The sequence below is a fragment of the Asparagus officinalis genome, chromosome 1, assembly GCF_001876935.1.
Source record: "Asparagus officinalis chromosome 1, Aspof.V1, whole genome shotgun sequence".
In the NCBI taxonomy this organism is placed as follows: Eukaryota; Viridiplantae; Streptophyta; class Magnoliopsida; order Asparagales; family Asparagaceae; genus Asparagus; species Asparagus officinalis.
Window position 1 is genome coordinate 109,415,591 of NC_033794.1, and position 20,719 is coordinate 109,436,309.

Consider the following 20,719-nt stretch of genomic DNA (forward strand, 5'->3'; position numbering starts at 1 on the left):
ATGTGGCACTATTATTTAATCTTTGGCAAATAAATTGATACTTTATGTGTACGTGTCATAATATAAGTGTGGACACATACAATTTTTTTTGTAGTGAACTTATTGTTTATCGTGTTTAGTTTGGGCATGAATGTCATCAGAATCTCATCACTTATGCATGAAAAGGTACTTGAACTTCTGACTTACATATAAGAAAACATATCATTCTACCTTTAAAAGAGAGAGTATGAGAAAAACTTTTCCTACCCCAAAATATCCTTCATCTATCATAAATTTAACAGAATTATCATTTTTTATTATTTTTCTTACGTTACTCCAAAATCAGAAATCAAAAGCCCTTTACCGTATCTATCGCCTCTTTTCATTCATCTCCTTCAAAAATCTTCAACACCCTCTCCAGCAAAAAAAACCTAATGGCAGAAAAAGAAAAAAAGCAGAAGAAATCGGAGAAAAGTGAAAACTTCAAGAGAAGTTGTAGATCGACGACAGCCGAACCCGGGAGTCCCCTGCGGCCTCTCGTCTTTCTCTCTCCTCCAGGGTTTCCTCTAATCTCCCACCAAATCCCAAAAAACTCAAATCCCAAATTATATCACCCCTAAAATATGGTAGTCTCCCGTCTCCTCAAAACCTCACTCCCCCAAATTCATCAAAAAACCCTAGAAAACAAAAGAAAACCCAACGAAATCAAACAAAAGAAAACCCAACGCAATGGTCTGCACGTCGAACTAGAATCGAAGCATGGAAGCCCACTCCCTCCTCCAGCGCCATGGCTTCGACGTCTCCTCCTACGGCACTGGGGCACACGTTAAGCTCCCCGGTCCATCGTACCGAGAGCCCAACGTCTACGAATTCGGAACTCCTTATCACAATATGTACGATGACCTCCTCCGCAAGAACCCTGAATTGTGAGTGGAAAGCCGATTTCCCCCCCTACATTTTTTCGTATTTACTGTTTTTACCATTGTAAAGTTGGGACTTTTGTGGAGTTTTTAGGTACAAGCGTAATGGGATCTTGCCGATGTTGAAGAGGAATATGAGTGTGAATCTAGCGCCTCAGCGCTGGCAGGATAATGTTGCTGATGGCCCGTTTGATGTTGTTCTCAGTTTCGAAGATAGGGTTTCTGATGCGATCGTTGATGGTTACTGGGTTTTTGTTTTTTGTATTTTTTTAGTTTTGTTTTAAAGCTGATACTTTGCGATTGGGTTTTGAATTTGATTGATTTATATGAGTTTCAATTTGGAGTTTTTATTTGAATTAGTGTGCAATTCCGAGCTTTGATAGTTTTTAGAACTTGCTCTTGTGAGATAATGACAATTACAATTTCAGATTTTGTAATCATACCTAAGGGTATTAGCTGAAATTGGATTGAAAAAATGCCTAGAGATGTAACCGTCTACGACTGGGTTTTACTTGATAATAAGGGTTGGAGATCGAACTCCAGCTTCGGTGTGGAGACATTGCGAAGGTTTCCTTCGTATTAAAATAAAAAAACAAAACGAAAACTTCGTATTAAAACTTCAAGAGAAAATGAAAACTTTGTTGCAGTTGCATTTAGACTGAATGACTTAAGGCGCACTGGCTATATTGAACGTGTCGAGGTAGAATCTTAATTGGCTACTTTGTGATCTTCTTCTATTTTGTATGAAGTCATTCTATGAAAGTAACCTTGTATTCTTTATTGCTCTCAACAGTTAAAAGAGATGGTGCTGGCTCTTTTCAGTGAATCAGATTTATGCCTTTCTGATGATGTTGTTGATCAAATAGTCGATAAGGTGAGGATTTGTCTTTTCTGTTCGCATTTTATTGCCGCAACATAGTGACATATACAATTGGTTTTTCGAGGATTTCAATTATTGCTTTTCTTTTACAGACTTTCATGGAGTCAGATAAGAAGGGTGATGGAAAGATAGATCTGGACGAATGGAAGGAATTTGTAGATATAAATCCATCATTGCTGAATAACATGACTCTTCCATACTTAAAGTAAGTCTTTTATCCTTCTATATTAAATCCTCAAGTTGCATAAGTTTAAGGTGCCTCTTATTGTTGCCCATTATTTTCTACAAATAATATTTCATAAAGTTAATATAATTTAGTGCTTATTTATTTCTCTTTGGTAATGTGCACGTACAATGACACACTTTTCTAAATCTAGAACAATGTTTTGTTACTTGTGGTTGCTTAATTATTACTCATCCTTTCTCAATAAATGAAAACAGAGTCCTCAGTTAATAATGCTTCAATAAACTACACTGTTTCATGTTCTCAAAAGCAAAATCAATCCCCTTGAACTTTATGTGAATATTCAATCTTACATAACGTACATAATGCATTTTGTAAGGCTGTTAATAGCTGAAGCAACCCCCTTTAACCTTTTGCCTTCTTCATCGTATTCACTCTAAACCTTGTTAGGCCTTGGAAAATCACATGCTTATGCTTGATCAAACAAGTGCACTACGTTCCAAATATATTCAAATATCACGGATATTAATCTCTGAATAATTCATGTTTGGATATGATTTGTTAAGGACACATGTTTCGTTCTTCGAGAATGAAACAGGGCGTCAATCATTTGATTTGCCTGATATTTCATGTTTGGGTATGATTTGTTGAGGAGGATATCATGCATTATGACCTGACATAATTTTATTAGGGGAAAACTTCACAAAACCACCATGAACTTTGGGGCTTTTGCACAAAACTATCTTAAAACTTTTTTTTAACGGAGATATCAAAGTTAAAACTGCAGAAAACCAAAGTTAAAGCATTGAAATTATTATTAGGTAACTCAATTCTTAAGTTATTTGAAATTAGTCATTCAAATTAATGATATAATTTGCAAATTGAGGAAAAGTTGAATTTAGGCCAAATTTCAGAACCACCCACCCACCCACACAAACTTCCGATGATTATGAAGTGATCCAAAATAAATATCAAAATAATTAAAATTTGGTAAAGGAAATAGTCATTGTGAACATGATATGTGCTCATGCCACTGCCATTAATGGTAATTACCAAATGTTGTTTTCCTTTGCCTTGTGTAGCTCATCATTATCTTTTATGAAGGGTAAAGAATATTGTTCCCTCTGATTGTTTTTCTTTTAGAATCAAAGAAAAATGCCTTCAGAACCTGTGAAAGAGTTTCTTTCTTCTTTTATTTCTTCATCTAATCCACAGTATTTCCTGAGCATGTCAGTCAGTTTGATGATTGACCTTAATGTGTATATAGACTCCATATTCTTTGCGATTTACTATTTTTTTCTTTCTGTTGGCTGCTTGTTGAGTGCTAAAGAGATGAAAACTTTTAACTAACCGGATGTAGCTTTCTCTTAGTGCTGCTTCTCACTCTTGTTAGTTTGAACAATTTTCTCATATGCCTGCGTTGTTGAGAGAACCAAACTCTACAAAAATCTTTAGTAGCCATTCATGAGCATATGACACGTCAAACATTACCGAACTTCTGAGTGTCTGACTTTTAGTCTATGGTCAAAGAATGTAGCTTTTTTCTTCTTCATATTCTTAGTTTAATACAAAATTCCGAATCCTGATGTACTTGGCTCGGATCTAGCTTGCAAGTCTGAAATCTGCATAAAACATTGGTGGATAATCTTTTGTTTTGTATTTTATTTTATTTTATTTTACTTATTCTGACCTTGTCACTTTAAAACTAATTATATTATTAAACTGATCAAAGAATAATGAATTAAAAGTTCAGATATACTTCTCATTTGAACGTAAGGGATGTCCTTAGTATTAGTTATCTCAGGCTATCAACATGCATTTAGTTTCCATAAAGAAGAATTTGGTTGAGTTATAGCACTGTTCTTTTGGTTAGAGCTTCTCTGGAACAAACTGTTTTGTTAATGCATTCTCTCGCTTATGATCAATGTGATCAAGGTGATGGTCATCGTCATCATTTATTACTACAAAACAAGTTAAACAGTGTAGAAATTTTTGGTTCGTTTCACTGTTATTACTTGACAAATTAAGGAAGACTGCAACTCCGTAATCATTTTGAAACTGTAAAAATAACTGATTCCTATATTACCAAAGCGCACAACTGTGCACAACTGCTCAAATCTGATTCATGAATTTCACTGGATTATCATCTTTACACTTTCATTTTGGGAGGGGAAAACTTTCAGCTTAATGATGCTATCTCTATTGTTAGTACTGCTTTTATTACCGAAGCTTGCTGCTTTTGTTGCCGAACATTGCAGTTATTGGTGAGAAAAAGATGTTCATTTTGCATCCATTTTTATTTCAGGTGTGCTGCCAAAGTATTTTAGTTCTGAGTGGTCATTTGCTCAGTTCCACCTACCAGAAGCCACGCGCTACACTGTTGCATTTGGAGCTCAAAATACTGTAATCATTATTGGTCTGGATGGCAGGTATTACTCCTTTTCCTGAGTCAAATTTTATTTAATTCCAAATATTTTGATGTCTTCTTTTTCTACAAATATTTTTTCAATGTGGCTTTTTACAGCAAATAACGGATTAATAGGGCACTTTCAGATCTTTTTTGTTTTTCTGTTTTCCCTCTAATGTTTGTTTTTCTTATCTTACTCTTTAAGTGTACACTTCATGTCCTTGTATTCTGAGCTCACTTTGGACTTGACTAATAGATATTAGTAACTAGAATACATCAGTTGATGTTTCAGTCATCGTAGAAATTTGCACCTCTACTTTTCTTGCAGTTCTCACAAAATTCAGGGAATTGTTTGCGTAGATGGTCACAGTCGATTTATTTACCTGGGAGTAATATTCAGCAATACAGCGCTATGTTAATGAAATATTGTTTTTTAACCAAAACTTATTTACCTGGGAGTAATATTCAGCAATACAGCGCTATGTTAATGAAATATTGTTTTTTAACCAAAACTGTGCGCGAGTTAACGATCAGACCTGAAATGATGAAGTTGGGAACTTCGTTTATGTCTTTTTTGACGTAATTCTTATTTTCTGATGACGATAGGTTTGAAATGGAGAGAAGATAAAATCTAGAAAGGAATGTAATTCACTGAATAAATTCGATTTGAGTTTGGAAAGAAAAGGTTTGACTTCTAATAAATTTTATTAAAGAAAGGTTTGGGATCATTTACTTTTGCTATTATATCATTAAATTGGTTCACAAAGTCAGGAAAACATTTGAGGTGCATAATAGTCAAGTTTCAAACAATGTGGAGCATTTTTTTGCACAATAGTGTACTCGGTGCACGGTCAATTCATAGTGGTGTTTGCTGTATTTCTAGAGAATGTTGCACCCACCATCAGCAACTTGTAATGCATGCTCAAAATTGTGGTGCACTAGCAATCTCAAACAATGATATAAACATTCTAATATGCGTCAACCTTTTAATTTCTTGCAATCATCCTTTTGAAACTAGTCGAAAGAGACTCCCAGAGAGAACATAAATGCATTTCTTTTTGAGAAAAGTAGGGGAAAAAATCAAGATAGTCTAATTGGGAGGTGCAAGAACTATTTCCAATACATTTATAGTCAATTGTTGTTTGTTGAGAAGAGGAAAATGTTAAAATCATTTTTGTTCGGATTTTGCTAACTGCCCTTTTACCATTTTCCTCTTTTCAACAAAATATGACTGGTTATAAATGTACTAAAAATAGATCTTATACCTCCTAATTAAACTATCTTGATATTTTCCTCTTTTCCTACTCTTTTTAAAAAGAAATTCTTTTTATGTTCTCTCTGAGGAAATGTATTTCCTTCAACTTACATGCCTAATAAAGTCTACCCATAGTTTGATTATATAATCAGAGAGAGCTCACAGTTATGTTTATGAGACTTGTCCTTTACATAGCCTCATGTTTGTTCCTTCCATGAGGATTTCAATTGAATTTCATATTGCGGGTACACATATGCTGTAATATATGCTAATAGTGAAATTAAAGGTGTCTTTTTTTAAAAAAGTGTTAAAAGGATAAATTGGTGAAAACTATTATATCCTTACCATTAAATCATTGAGGATCAATGGACTGCAAATCTGCAATGGTATTCAATGACCAATCTTTGCTTACTGTTCGGAGTTTTGACATGCATGTTTAATATTGTTAATTCCTTTCAATCATGAGATAATAATTTGATACATAGGATTCTCTCTCTCTCTCTCTCTCTCTCTCTCTCTCTCTCTCTCTCTCTCTCTCTCTCTCTCTCGTCAGTAATCTACTTGCGTTCCTCATTCTCACATTTTCATCAATCTCAAATCAAACCTGACTTTTTGTTAGCATTTTCCCATATATAAAGTTGATTTTTTTATTGTTTTCATGTTTATACTCTTCACATGCAAAGATGTTGACAATAATGAAATTTCAAACAATTCACAGCCAGTTAAAGTTAGAAGAAAGGACAAGGAGATTGCTTTTGAAGCTACTTCAACTCTAAGCTCCCCTCCACCAGAACGAAATAGAAGCCTCGAGTATGTTATCTACTCTACTGCCCATATGGAAAATTTGATTAAACTTGTTAATACAATATTTTATATTCCATCTATTGGAAACAAATGTATTTATGCTTTCTTTGCATGATCCATAAATCACTTTAACTATTTGGTTAATTTCATTCATCTCCTATTTAATTGAACTATGTACCTGCTTGTTTTCCTTAGATGTTGGCCACATCACATGTTTGTAATTGCTTAAATTGGTGGCAAGCTGAGAGATTTACTGCGAGGAACATTGGAAGCAGAGGTAGATCTTTTTAAAAAAGAAAATAGATTGTATTCATACAATCCATTGTAATATACATGTTCCATGATATGGTAATGACTATATTTTATCTACACTGTAAAAACTCTTGCCATCATTTGCGATGGGTTGCTAACAATGGTTATCAATATCCTAGAGATTTCATTGTTAAGCAGAGTTTTTAAGGGCAAAGACTAATTGGCATGACCCGATTGAACTGACCAAACCATGATTTGAACAACTATGAGAAGCTTGCATACTATGAGCATAATTGTCACGCATGATTTTGTTGTTGATCTTTAGTACTTTATTTCTTATCTAACATTGTTTATGCCTTTTAACAAGGAGACATACAAAAATGAAGAATCATATTGGTGCTCTACATAAAGCCTTTTCAGCTCCCCGTGAAAGAACCCAAAAGGTTTGTCCTTCCCGCATTTCCTTCTTTGAGACAAAGCAAGTTATTATAAACTTAGTCTTCTAATATAAGATTTATAAAATTATATTGTTTTCGTGGTACATTTTAAATGCTTCCAACCCTGTGGCTCGTCCAACCCTTAATATAATTTTACTTTTTTCTTTGCATGTTCTACAAATTTCAACCCTGTGGATCTCACTTGTCTTTCTTCTCCATTGTTTTGATATGTTAATTGGCTGTATTTCTTTGCCAGAATCTTAAATCTGTTTTCTTTTAGAATAACTGAACCAGGGACAAGTGAGGCTTGTGGTGTTCTCTCAGCTTGATATGCCACGAGTATCAACGTTTTCATATTTGTTCTTCTGTTTGGATTCAAATGCTTTGAATTGTTTGGAACCTAAAAACCGTTTTCTTTTCTAGATCTGTTTGTATCATATGCTCTTGATGTTGTCTATGTTGATAGAAATATCGATCAAAAAATGCAGGCGCCAATGCACAAGCGAGAATGCTTTGTTGTTTTACTAGATCTAAAAATGATTTAAGATAATATGAGGAATATAGAAGCCTTAAAGAATTTGTGTATTACTTATCCATACATAATAGCCCCAGTGGTTAGGAACATGAAGAGAATGTAATCATAAAGCAATTTCATTATTCAATTTGAGTACCAATATTTTCTACCTGTAGCATGTGTAAGACACAGTATTGTATACATAAGTGCCACAAAATCAATAAAAAAACTTGCATGTTATAAACTCGGTGACTATGGAGGCATGATGATGAAAGTGATTTCCTTGAAGTTACCCAGCCTCTGCCATGGTCATTCAGTAAGGGGACCTGGTTTGGAAACCGTAAGATCTTCTGAATATTTTTGTTTAAAACTCATGAAACCTGTTGCTGGGTTTTATAGAAGATTGGTGGGTTTGGGTAGTTCATCAGATGAAATAATCATGACCAGCTAACTCTCACATAGACGTCAACATGACATGAGGAAGTAGAGGGAGCAGTAACTTTATAAATCTTTGTAGAGAATGAGGATCCGGTGTGGTTTTCCAGAGTTCATTGCCAGCAATTAAGCATGTATATTTATGAGTTGTTTGCTCTTTATTTCTCTGTTGATATAATGGCTAAACCAAAAAATTTCTTCAGGATCCTTCGGGTGGGACATTATTTACCAGATTAGATGGACTAGGTATATTCGCCTATCAAGTTTAACATTGAAAAACTGTGACTTATAAATTGCACGTACCCAAGAACTGTGACTCCGTATAACATTGAACAGTATAATCTATTTTATTCTGACAATGTTCAACTATTTTCATTTTCCACATCTCAGGTACCAGTTTAATTTAGCTGATACTTGATTTATTTATTGTTAGGTTGAAAGAACTTGTAGAATATGACACTCATCCTCCACCAGGTAAGACTTGTGCAAAGTACATAATCAAGGTAGATGGTCAGAGGCTTGCTCTTCGTTACCTCAAAATAAGCATTGATCATCATCTCAAGCTTGGGTACAAGGCAAGACTAAAACTTTCCATTGTGATTTCATCTCTTTGCTTTTTCAACTGTTTATGATATAAAAGCTCATTTTTCGTTCTCTCTTTGCGAGTTTATTGTGTGGGTGTGAGCCTATTGAAGTTACACAATGCGTGAGGGATTATTGGTGGGTGTGGGATTATTGGTGTTAGACCATGGGTATCTCATCAGACATGCAGATTGCAATTTATAACTGAGAGCATAAAGCCTTACTTTCTTTTGCTTTTGCCCTTTTGCCACAATATTTATGTGTTTTGTCTTTCCTTATTTCGTGTTTATGTGTAAAAATCATAAACTATTTTATAGATCCTTAAGCACAGATAAATCTGCAAAACCTAGCAAAGAACAGGAACAATGCATCTGAAGAAAACCCTTATCATTTTAATTTCCCAATATGCTTCTTCCACATTCTACATGCAATAGGAAATGCTAAGTGATTACTGTCATTTAGTTCATGACTAAATGACATTGTTAAATTTTAAAATCGATTTATTTTAATATCAATTATCAATTTATTTGAAGTTTGTTCATGATTGTTGTAGGTGCTTATGAAGAAACTATAAGAGGCCGTTTCAAAGAGGCATATAGAACAGCTCCATTAAGCATATTAATTGATGAGATAGATGCAATTGCTTCCAAGTGAGAAAACCTGCAAAGTAAGATGAAATGACAGATAGTAACAAAACTTATGACTTGCAATCATTAAAGACTTTGTTGTCTGTTGACTAGAAGAAATAGATCCTGAGAAATTAGAGATTGATAGTGAAGTGTGGATCCATGGAGGCTGTGATTGTTAAATTTGGTGGATGGACGATTGCACTCAAGTTCTCTATGGCTAAGGCTCTACAGTCGACCGCTTTCTACATAGAGATATCCCCTTGTGTCATGGTCTAATATTATCTAAAGAGGTTAGCTATGCCTAAACACACTTTTATCATGTGGATTGCTTTTTGGTGTAGGCTTCTAACTCAGAGCAGGCATCTCAATATAATTTATGAGAGCAAGTGCATTTTGTAATTATGTTCATGAGGATTTGGCTCATCTTTTTTTTTCAACGCCCCTTCTCTGTAATAAATTGGAAGATAATTTTATGTTGGATTTGCATTGAGAGATATCCTTTGCCATGGCTTGGTGAGATTGCTTGGTTTATTTCTCATGCAGACTGTAGAGCTATTACAAAGATCTTGTGTGCTGCCTTTGCTGCTGCTTTGTATCATATTTGGAGAGAACGAAATGCTAGGAGATTTCGATCTTGTATTAGCAGGGTTAATGTCATTGTGAAGAGGATTAACGTGATATTACAGCTAGAATGTTACATAGTAATCAGGCTTCACAAGTTCAGTTTTGGATGGTCAACTTGTAGCTGTTTCTTGGTTTTGTGAGTTGAGTGGCTTGCTTGATTCTTTCGTAGAGAATGTTTTATAACTGGGTATGCCCAGTTTTTGATTGTATATGAACGTTTACAGGTTAATGAAAGTTTCATTTACCTTTAAAAAAAGATGAATCAATTCTTTACAAAAGTAAATAATCCCATAACTATTCGTTTATTATATTGTAGGTGGGTTAATAGCATTCTGATGCTCAAATTCTTTTTGATACAGGATTGAGGATGTCATCTGGCTTGCTGGGTTCCTAAACTCACGGCTAAACCACAATTTCTATGCTGGAGGGCCTTCTTCTTAGCATAACATAACAAGTCGGCAGAGCTTGAATCATGAATGATGCTAGTCAACTAACTCTTTATTGTGCTTGCGTTTTGGGTATGAACCAATTTTCAATATAATAATTTTTAAACAAATTAACATTACTATACATACATTTTGATGCTAAAGATGTGGTTTATTTTTTTTGCCTGAGCCTCATCACATCATCTGCTACTTGCTCAATCTGAATCAATCCAGCAAAATATATAGGATTCACATTGACTTGTATTTGGGGAATGATTGCTGCTTGTTCATTACGCTTATCGACAGGGTCCTTGACAAAATTATGCAATCTCCTTCCAATGAGATATCAGTCGTCTCTAATTGAGTTGTGGATATTAGTGAACCAAACACAGAACCACTTGGCACAAAATAACACCAAGATGGAGAGAAGACAACCAAGTCAAGCAAAACGATACACTGCACAGTTAATGATCAATGGATAGCAAAACAAAAGGGAAAAGAACTATAGCAAATACATATGAAACACAAAGTGCAATCAGAAGGTTCGAGATGAAAGGAATTTCCAAGGCTTTTCAAAGAAATTAGTGCAAAGACTTAGAAATGCTATAACGTCGTAAGCTTGGATTTACATACACATCATCAAAATTTAAGTTTGGATTTACATACACATCATCAAAATTTAATTTTATGTATATTCTTGTTATAGTATTTATTGATCCATCGCCTTGTAGATACAACAACTCTAATATCGCATAATTGATCCCTACAAATAATTTTATTGTTCAAACATTTAGAATTACAGCCAATAAATTTATACAAAATCTACCATAAAATAATATTAAGAATTTTACCACGTGCATCGCACGTGCAATCCAACTAGTCCTCTTTAAGTATAGAAGTTGATTGTTATTATATGTGGTTTGTAATGTTTTGAACCGGTGACGTACTTATAAATTATCGTAAGGCGTATAACTTATTGATTCATCATAAGCTGCCTTTTAAAAATATCGATGTTGGATTTAGAGGACTTGGTTTAAAAAAATAAATAAAAGAATATGAGATAATTAACTTNTATTACAATCAAATTGAAAGAAGTCAAAAGATTAGGAAGAATACAACCTAATTTGAAGCCTTAAATCAAGTGGAAGAGGTACTCGAGTAGTCTGCAAAAGATAGTTGACACCATAATAAACATGTCTATAACCTGTTCATAAACCTGTTCAAAGCAGAAAAGAAATAATAAATGCCTCATCACTCATCAGCAGAAATACAATTGCATGACACCATAAGCTCAAAAAAAGATGAACAGAACTATAAAGGAAAAGAGAATTACAAATGTCTATAAGCTAACATAATCAACAAAGTATTAGTTTTTTATTTGCACAAGACATTATATAGGGCCAATAACATGGCAAGAGTATCCATAAATTTAGCTCTTTGACTTCTAGTATTGCCTGAAGATGAATACAGCTCCTAGGATACTTGAAATGTTAGTTCTATAACTGCATGACCTTAAATAATGGTGGCGATTTTGACAAGGTAACTTCACATGAATGAATCAACTCAACGAGTCATGCACTTGGTTTTCTTTTCCCCTCTGTTTTCTTTTCTTGAACAAACATTCTAAATTTGCATGAAGTTTGCACAAATAAGCTAAAAGCAACAAACTGTCAATTTTCAGGCTGCAATTAATATAACAGACAGGCAAATGGAAGTAAGAGTGCGAAGTTTGCACAAAGTTTTTAAAATGCATGTTTCCTTCTTGAACTTGTTATAAGCAAATCCAAGTTTGAAAGGCACCAAGCAGCCAGATTTCTATAAGAATGTCGACAAGTTGAAGGATAAGACACATTCTGATTTCTGAATTTTCAGAACAAACATGTAAGATTCAAATAATATTGTAGAATTATCCACGAAAACATGAAGTCATTGAAAAATCTCTCCTCTTAGAAGAGGGTGACGATGAGAAATGAAATCAGCTTATCTTTCTCTTGGTTTCAATCCTATGATTGTGGTGCTTAGTGCAGTGCCAAAGTGAAATATTAATAGTAATAATTTCTCAATGTTATGTGAGAAAGGAGTTTCTAATCCTAAATGGAACGAAAAACTGTCCAAACTGAAAATTGACAGTGTTTGTGGTTGTGACATAATATTACTGCTGTGCTATTTTTCTCTTCAATGGATACCTTTTATCGAATTCGTTATACTGCATTTGACCCAAGACTTCTCTTATTGCAGATTAGCATGAAAAGAGATGGAAATTCTATTAACATCATTAATCACCAAAAATACCAAGATCCACCCCCATCCACAGTATCCAAAAAGAAAAAAACGATTTTTAAGATCAACTACAACACGAATTTAAAGGGGGGGAAGTTGGTATTTTTGCAAATAACGCATAAAAATAAAAAAAACATCATCTTAACATCAAAAAATTCAATTTTTTTTGAAAACTTATTAGCTCCATGATCAAATTCATTCCATTAAAAGCCCATAAAAAGGTAACATAAAAAATAAACCAAGATCCAACAATGGACAGTTAATAAAACCAAGATCTAAACTAGTTCCCCTCAAATTTCCCCCCAAAAATGGTAAAATAGAGCGTTATCCATACCAGATCCAACAATTCCTCGAATCCTAGGGCAAATATCGGCGATTTCTTGCGATCTCTTGCCTTTGATTTGAGAATTTAGATAAACTTTTGATTTTTTTTCGCCCCCCTTTTGAATTGGGGAAAGACCGGAAGAGAGAGCTCAGAGGACTGAGTTGGAACTTGGAATGAAACATGGGTTAGAAACTTATGTGGGGTGGTTTAGGGTTATACATATAAATATAAATAATTTTTTGGGGGCCCCTAAAAAATTGGGGCCCTGTGCGGTCGCTCATCTCGCGCATGCCCAAAGCCGGCCCTGGGGTCAGTTTGGCCAACTTAAATTAAACTGGTTTTCTAGGAAACCAATTTAGTTGCGGACCTGTTAGAACATGGAACAAAATAGAACAGATTTACTAGCCAAAAATTAAAATAAAAAATGGAGCATTTCTGACACAACACGACACGCTTAAAATCAAGTCAGGATTAATCTGAAAGCACCCTAGAGGGGGGTGAATAAGGTTATTGCTAATCTAATCCGATATTAATGTCAAATAAAAACTTCTAATGCAATATCCTAGCAATTTTGATATACTATAAAATATGCAAGGATATACAATGAGCAAAAGACGATATAAACAATGAGACAATGATAAGTGCGTCAATGCCAAACACGAACAAATAATATGATCATGGAGTTCGGTCACCCTCGACCTACGTCTCCGCTCCTCACCCTTGAGGAGAATCTACATTATCAATACAAAAAGCTACACAATCGGTTTTTAATGCTCACCGATAAACGTGTACAACTCACACAATTGCAATCACACAATACACTCCTCTAAGTGTTGGCCTAACCCGTGTCACATTCCTCAAGTGCTCGGAATTACAACATCTACCTAGGATTTACAACTGACGTCACTTCTCTTGAAATTGACCCCGTCTCTCACCAACCACTTCTCTAAGTGTCCTTGTGTATTACAATGTGTTCTCTCAACAATAATAAGCTCAAATAAATGCTTTGTTCTCCAACAAAGATGAGAACAAAATTCTAAGCTCACTCTCAAAGATAGAACCCCACAACCCAAATATACAATATGTGAAAAATACTTAAGCTCAAATTGGTTGTGTGTGAAATCAATGAGTCCCACAACCCAAATATACAATATGTGAAAAATACTTAAGCTCAAATTGGTTGTGTGTGAAATCAATGAGTAAAAATAAAAACAAACTCAATATGTGAAAAATACTTAAGCTCAAATTGGTTGTGTGTGAAATCAATGAGTAAAAATAAAAACAAACTCTAATTAATCTAGCAAATATAAATATGACAATTGAAATATAAATAAGCTAGATAATTAAGTTTAGAAAACTTCTCCGATATAAACAAAGAGTTGTAGATGATGATTTGAGGTAGAGCGCCTCAAAACGAAATTTCGTTTCTCCTCTTTGTGAAACTATCTTCACACAAACAAACAATTTTTCTTAAAACTTTTAAACAAAACTTGCAAAATGTGTTTTAAAAAATCATAACAAAATCTAAGTGTTTAGGACTAAATATAGTCTCTCAACATATCAGCCCAAACCAAAGGAAAGCACAAAAAACGAGGCAAAACCAATAAAAAATAAAATCTAAAAAACTAGTCATTTTTCGCAACGGATACATTATCGATCGACTGATGGTTAAGTGTCGGTCGACCGAAAATGTCTATCGGTCGACTGATACATGTGTATCAGTCGACTGATGATCCTGAGAAAATAAACATTGAAAAACTTCTCTGGTCGGTCGACTGGTTTGACTTGATCGGTCAACCGATAGCTCTAAAAATACAGATGCTGAAAAAACAGTCTGGTCGGTCGACTGATGCTGATATTTCAAATACACATACTTTTCAGAAATGCTGACTTTGTAAATTCAATTAAAAATAACAAATCAACTCCAAAAATAGTAAAATTCGAAAAATGTTTGTATACATGAAATTAAACATGTTAAAGAAGAAATTTTTGAAAACGCATTTCCCGTTTGTGAAAACTTACTGTATTGCAAAAAGTTCAAAATACGAGTTTTGTTAAATACTTGATTTTGACAAAAACAAATTTGGAAGTTCTTATGAATGGATTTATAGATTTGGGAAAAGGTGTAAAACAGTTGTGTAAAGTCAATAATCCAAAAACTCTATATTTTCTCAAAAACATGTACGTGTATGAATTGAGCTGTAAGTATAAACACACAAAGTATAAACTCCTAAACTAATATACCCATGGCAAATGATCTCTTCGTGACGCTCGATCTTGGTAGAGGGATGAAGCGATGATGAATCTTGACTTGAATTGCAACGACTTCATTCCAATTTCCACCAACATCCAAGATATCGTCGTTTACGCTCAATTCTATATCCCCAACCTCCAACTCAGGATCTTTGTATAGAATATCTAACAATCAAACACAAATATTCGACAAACAATGTTAAGAATTGTTTGTTAATCATCAAAGTTAGATTTGATAGTAGGCCAGGCTCATAGACATGAGACCTAACATAATCATGATCCGGTTTTTGCCAAACATCCCCTCTAGTTGGTGACTTGGTGTTATTTGTATACGAATCCTTTATACAGAAAATGATCTTTTCTGGCCATCAACTTTCAAGGTGATGGCCAAAAGCTTCTCAAGTGCCTTTCACTTACAAATCAATATAAAGTAAAATTCAGCTCTTATGTCTAATCTAAAGATTATCTCTGAGCTTAAAAGTTGCTTTGTAACACTAGAAAATATTCCGAATTTCCAAATTATCCAAGAAATAAGTCTTTCTATAGACTACCAACTTTGAAGATTATTTAAGAAGAGAAATAAAAACCTACCGACAAAGTTTTAGTATAAAGAAATAGGGATATCTTCTCATCAATGTTATAGAACATATCGTTCTAAAAACAAGGATGAGATGGATGAGTCATGAGTGCTAGTTAAGATCTCATGAAGTCGGTAGAAAACAAGAATATCGTCACTTTTAATTTCTTCTTTACTAGGCCATTAACCTCCTCTGCTCTTACGGTCTTATCTAAGGCCCATGGGCCTTCACCGATGGGCTTCCTATGCAAGATTGATATTGTTTTGTTTCTAGTGTTAAAAGTTCAATTCTCAATTGTTAAAAGCATCTTATCTCCGCTTCACTTCGCTCAACAGTTTAGTACCACCTATACACTCACAAATGAATATCCCAACACTAGCACGTGCACTTATGGAGTTCAGAGGCTTCAAATTTGTTAGAGGAGCATCTTGACATTTTTGGAAGAATAATCCAGGGATTTTCATGCCATTATTGATGAATCATGCATGTTCTGTGTGAGATGAGGGTCTGGAGATCAACAATATGAAGAGCTTTTATGATTTTAATGCTCTTCTCTCTTTTCTAACTAGAAAAGGATCGCTTGAGTTATCTGGATGTTTGTATTTCTCCACAATGGTGACTTGTCGATAACTCATTTAGCGAAATAAGTTAAGCATCTCACCTTTTATTTCCTCTTTGCATTGGGACCCATAAATTATTATTGAGTCGTAGTTAGTTTTTTCGGATTCGGATTCTCTCCAATTTATTTATGTGTTCATCGAAAAAGGTCCAATTACCATAATTAATCTCATATGTACAATTCAATTTCAAAAGTTGGGATACCGTAAAGCAAGATTATTTCACAATTATTCATAAAATCGTTACCGTCTTAAAAATCACTATTGTTATGTAATCTAATCGCTTCGAAGAGGATCTCAATCCTTTGTTTTCTTTCAATATATATATATTGAATCTTAGTACAGTAATATCACCATCATCCACATGCACGTCTCCATCTTCATGTTACAAGAAAAGAATCATGAACCTTGGAGATGGCTCCTAGAGATATTTTCAGAAGCATACAACTCATCATTTCACCAAATTCAACCACTTCCTCGGTTGATGCCTATCCCCTAGGTAAAAGATGGCATTAACAAATATAAAGATAAGGGTGGTAGCCACTGTTTTGTTTGTTGGCAGACAAGATGATTAAGACCTTGGATATTGACATGTCATTTTAATGATAATAACCTTCACCTAGGTATGAATTAATCCAAATAGGTTGGTCTGCTATAGGTAGATCCAAAACCCGATAACCCAAAATAACCTTGTACACTTTATCTTCAGCGTTCTTGGATAAATAATTCATAAAAGACATCTCTTCTATTGTAGACGAGAAGACTCTACTTAATCAAATCAGGGCTATGAATCTTTTTTCAACAAACAAAAATCTCTTTGTCATCTCCTTACTAACAGAGAAGAATACATTTACCAGTAATATAATCTTACTGTTAAACCCAATTGCTAAATTTGAAATACGAGCGCCCGCTCTACTTCTAAGAAAACTGCTAAGTGTACTCCTCCTCATTGTACTCATTTGGTACTCCCACTCACAAAAGAGTGGGATCATGACGACTTATCACATGAAGAGTGCTGCTACGGGGATCCAAAATATGGGACCAAGGGAGGTGACAGGTAAGGTGTCCCCTCCCTATTGCATAATAAGTTGGCATAACCAACTAATTATGCAATAGGGAGGGGACACCTCACCAGTCTCATCCATTGATCCTATATTTTGGGTTCTTAAGTCATTTTCCATATGATTAACATTGGGCAGTAGGGCACCCAAAAGTCTGCCAACATTATAGTATATTAAATCTATTAATCAATCACGGGGCAACAACTGCCACATCACAGTTGGTCCGGTTGTAGCAAGCATAGAAACATGCTTTTTCCATCTATAAGTGTATAAAACCGTCTCTAGAACTGTATGTATATCATGTTGCATGCTTTACTATTCATCATGACGGCCAAGTCTTTAAATTGAGATTTCTTCCTAAAACTCTGACTTGAACATCAGATGACCTTTGCTAGGAGCAACCTCGCGTCTCTAGCGCTTCTTCTGTGAACACAAACAATTAGTTCACCAGAGTCAGCTTAACGTTGTCAAAGTCGACTTCCTAACAAATCTCCTTATTCTTTATATTATTGTTAGGTAAGATATATGTTGTGCGCAGCGGAAATTTCGGCAGTACTTCTGGTGCGCAAGGTGCACAACAGGAGATTAGATCACAACGAAATTCTCGTTTCACCAAGGAAACAAGAATCGAAAGTACAATATCTCAACAAAGTGGGATATACACTCTTCCTCTCATCAGTTCTAGGACTGGCTTGTCGAGGGAACCTACAAGCTATTACAAATCACAGCAAGACAACGGATTTTACGTGGTTCGGCAAATTGCCTACGTCCACGGGGCATTGGGGGATCTACTATTAGAAAGAAAAAGAATACAAATGGGTTTACAATCACACAAATTAAACCCTCAAACTAACTCTCAAATTCCTCTCTCAAAAGGGATCTACAAACACCTTCTCAAAATCGGCGGCTCTCCTATGCGATTTCCCCCTGCTTTTGCTTTTCCTTCTTGCACGCAAAGAATTGGGAGATTGATTATGTAGTCTTTGTATCCAGCAACCGCCTATAGGAAATCCTGCCCCTTGCGATTTTTTCCCGCTGCACACGAACCCTCTTTTGCACTTTTACCTAGGGAGAAACGCTGATGTATTTATAGGGAGTGTTTGCGGTGAAAGTTGATGTTTCTATTATTATCGAATCTATTACAACTTTAGTCGTTACAATAAACTCGAATGAAATAAAAAGTTGATCTTTTTACAAGATCTCCTTACACAATAAAAATAAAAAGTTTACAACTTTATCAAACAAACGCAGGGATCGTTTATCGGTCTTCTGCTTGCATGAGATCTTTGCATGTGCCGGGGTTTATCCGTGGACCACCGTCGATCAGATATGATTGCTGAAAAATTGGGCAGAGCTTCATCTATCCGCGAAGGGATCGAGAAACCGTAGCTCTTATCTCGGCGAAGTGAGATAATCACTCTTCTTAAAATTACCGCAACGGGATAATCCTAAGCTGAAGAATCTCTCTCTCTTGCGTTGAAGAACTCGATCCGATCTCTCCTCCTCCTCTCTGAAATCCGTGCACCTTCAATCTTCAATCCGGCAGGGCTTCGTCTAATCTTTCAAAATTCCAGATCTCAAAAAATGAGGACCCGGGGGCTCTATTTATAGGCTTTACGGACGTCCGGGCGGTTAAAACCGCTCAAGAGGCCATTTCTGTATTGGAAACACCCCAGGGTGTCTCAAACTGGGCCGAGACACCCTAGGGTGTCTCAACTTGGGCCGAGACACCCTAGGGTGTCTCGCCCGTGCCGAGACACCTCGGGTGCCCCAGTTCAGCCTGAGACGCTCCGTTATGCCTGTTTGATTGTTTCCACCGTAAATTCTTCGTCCGAACTCGGATTTGAGTGATTCCAAGTGCGTTGGAAAGCTGACGAAGAGTTCTATAAGCTCCAATGATTATATCATCAGTTGAACAAATGAGACACGAAGGGTATTTCGCCGTTTGTGAACGATACGAGGTTCCCGATCAGTTCGTATCTTCATCATTCCGAAGTTTCGTTGTTTCACGTAGTTCGTCGGTTTACTTCAAGCGTTCACCGACATCAATCAAGCTTCTATGAACCAGATGGTGATGTTCATCGTCATTTCTTAACACTGAGCTGTTCGTGGAGACCTATAGACAATTTTCGATGCCTACAGGGAGTGATTTGGGTGGGCCTGGCCTGCTAAAACTCACAATATATATCCCAGTTGTATATGAGTTGTCTTATACATAATTACTCTTGATTGTATCTATACATTAATGTACACACCTATCCAATAATATATAGTATTTTCCCTATCTCTAATTAACTTGGTATCAGAACCCTCTACATCTAATCAATCCTAGCTGTTGTGGGTCTGGTCCAAGATAAGACCCACATGAGGTCCAGATGGATTAAATTTCTATTTAGAAGAGAATTTGGAGGATCTAGTTGTAATAGGAATAGGTTTGGAGGATCTGAAAATAAAATTCCTTTATAAAGGAATTCTATTCGTGAGAAACTTATAAATTTTTTATGCTATAGTAAACTATGAATAGTAACCCGAGAGAAGAAAAGAAGGGAGAGAGAGAAAAAAAGAGGGAAATGTTCAAATTCCGGATATCTCGGTTGACCGATTGCAGTGATTCAAAAATTGTTATCTTTAGAACGACGACGTTGTCGAGAGTACGGTGTTGGTTTGTTTGCGGGTGTTGGAGATTTTTGGTAAGACACTTTTTGGGGTTTTGATGCCCTAGAGGTAACATTATATCTTTCTCTTGTGATTTAATATTTCTCAAGTTCATGTGTAACTTGGAGGGATTATACACTTGATTCATAGTAAAATATTTCTCTCTGGATTGCATCATAGACGTAGGCATAATTTGTCAAACCACGTTAAATCTTGTTATTTGCTTGCTTGTGGTATTTTCATTGGTGTCGTTATTCATTTAGTGTTTAATTCCGCAGATTAATCTCCATAAAATCCCTAACAAGTGGTATCGATGCTTGATTCGAGGCGTACTTTAGGATAGAAAAGATGAAAAGTTTTGGCATAATTATAAAATTGGATAGTTCTAATTGGCAAGTATGGAAGTCCAAGATGAAAAATATTCTGTATTGTAAAGATTTACATGACCTTATTGTGGGAGATGAAGCCAAGCTAGAAAAAATGACTGATAAAGAATGAGAGAAACAATACAGGAAGGCTATCAGTTATATTCGGATGTGGATCGAAATTAGTGTGTTTTATCATGTATCGGGTGAGACTAATGCGAAGTCTCTTTGGAAGAAACTTGAGGATCTCTACGAGCA

At 35.2% G+C, this 20,719-nt stretch overlaps 2 protein-coding genes across 2 annotated transcripts; both read left to right on the top strand.

Annotated features, from left to right (window-relative positions):
* LOC109843729 (RNA polymerase II subunit A C-terminal domain phosphatase SSU72-like) lies at positions 443 to 1,587 on the top strand. Its single transcript, XM_020412687.1, has 2 exons — positions 443 to 905; positions 994 to 1,587. Exons 1-2 carry the CDS (start codon positions 739 to 741, stop codon positions 1,181 to 1,183), a joined length of 357 nt encoding a protein of 118 aa, XP_020268276.1. The 5' UTR covers positions 443 to 738; the 3' UTR covers positions 1,184 to 1,587.
* LOC109839165 (calcineurin B-like protein 4) lies at positions 1,375 to 1,988 on the top strand. The gene is made up of 4 exons (XM_020407596.1): positions 1,375 to 1,447; positions 1,547 to 1,599; positions 1,693 to 1,773; positions 1,872 to 1,988. The coding sequence occupies exons 1-4, from the start codon at positions 1,375 to 1,377 to the stop codon at positions 1,986 to 1,988; spliced, it is 324 nt and encodes a 107-aa protein (XP_020263185.1).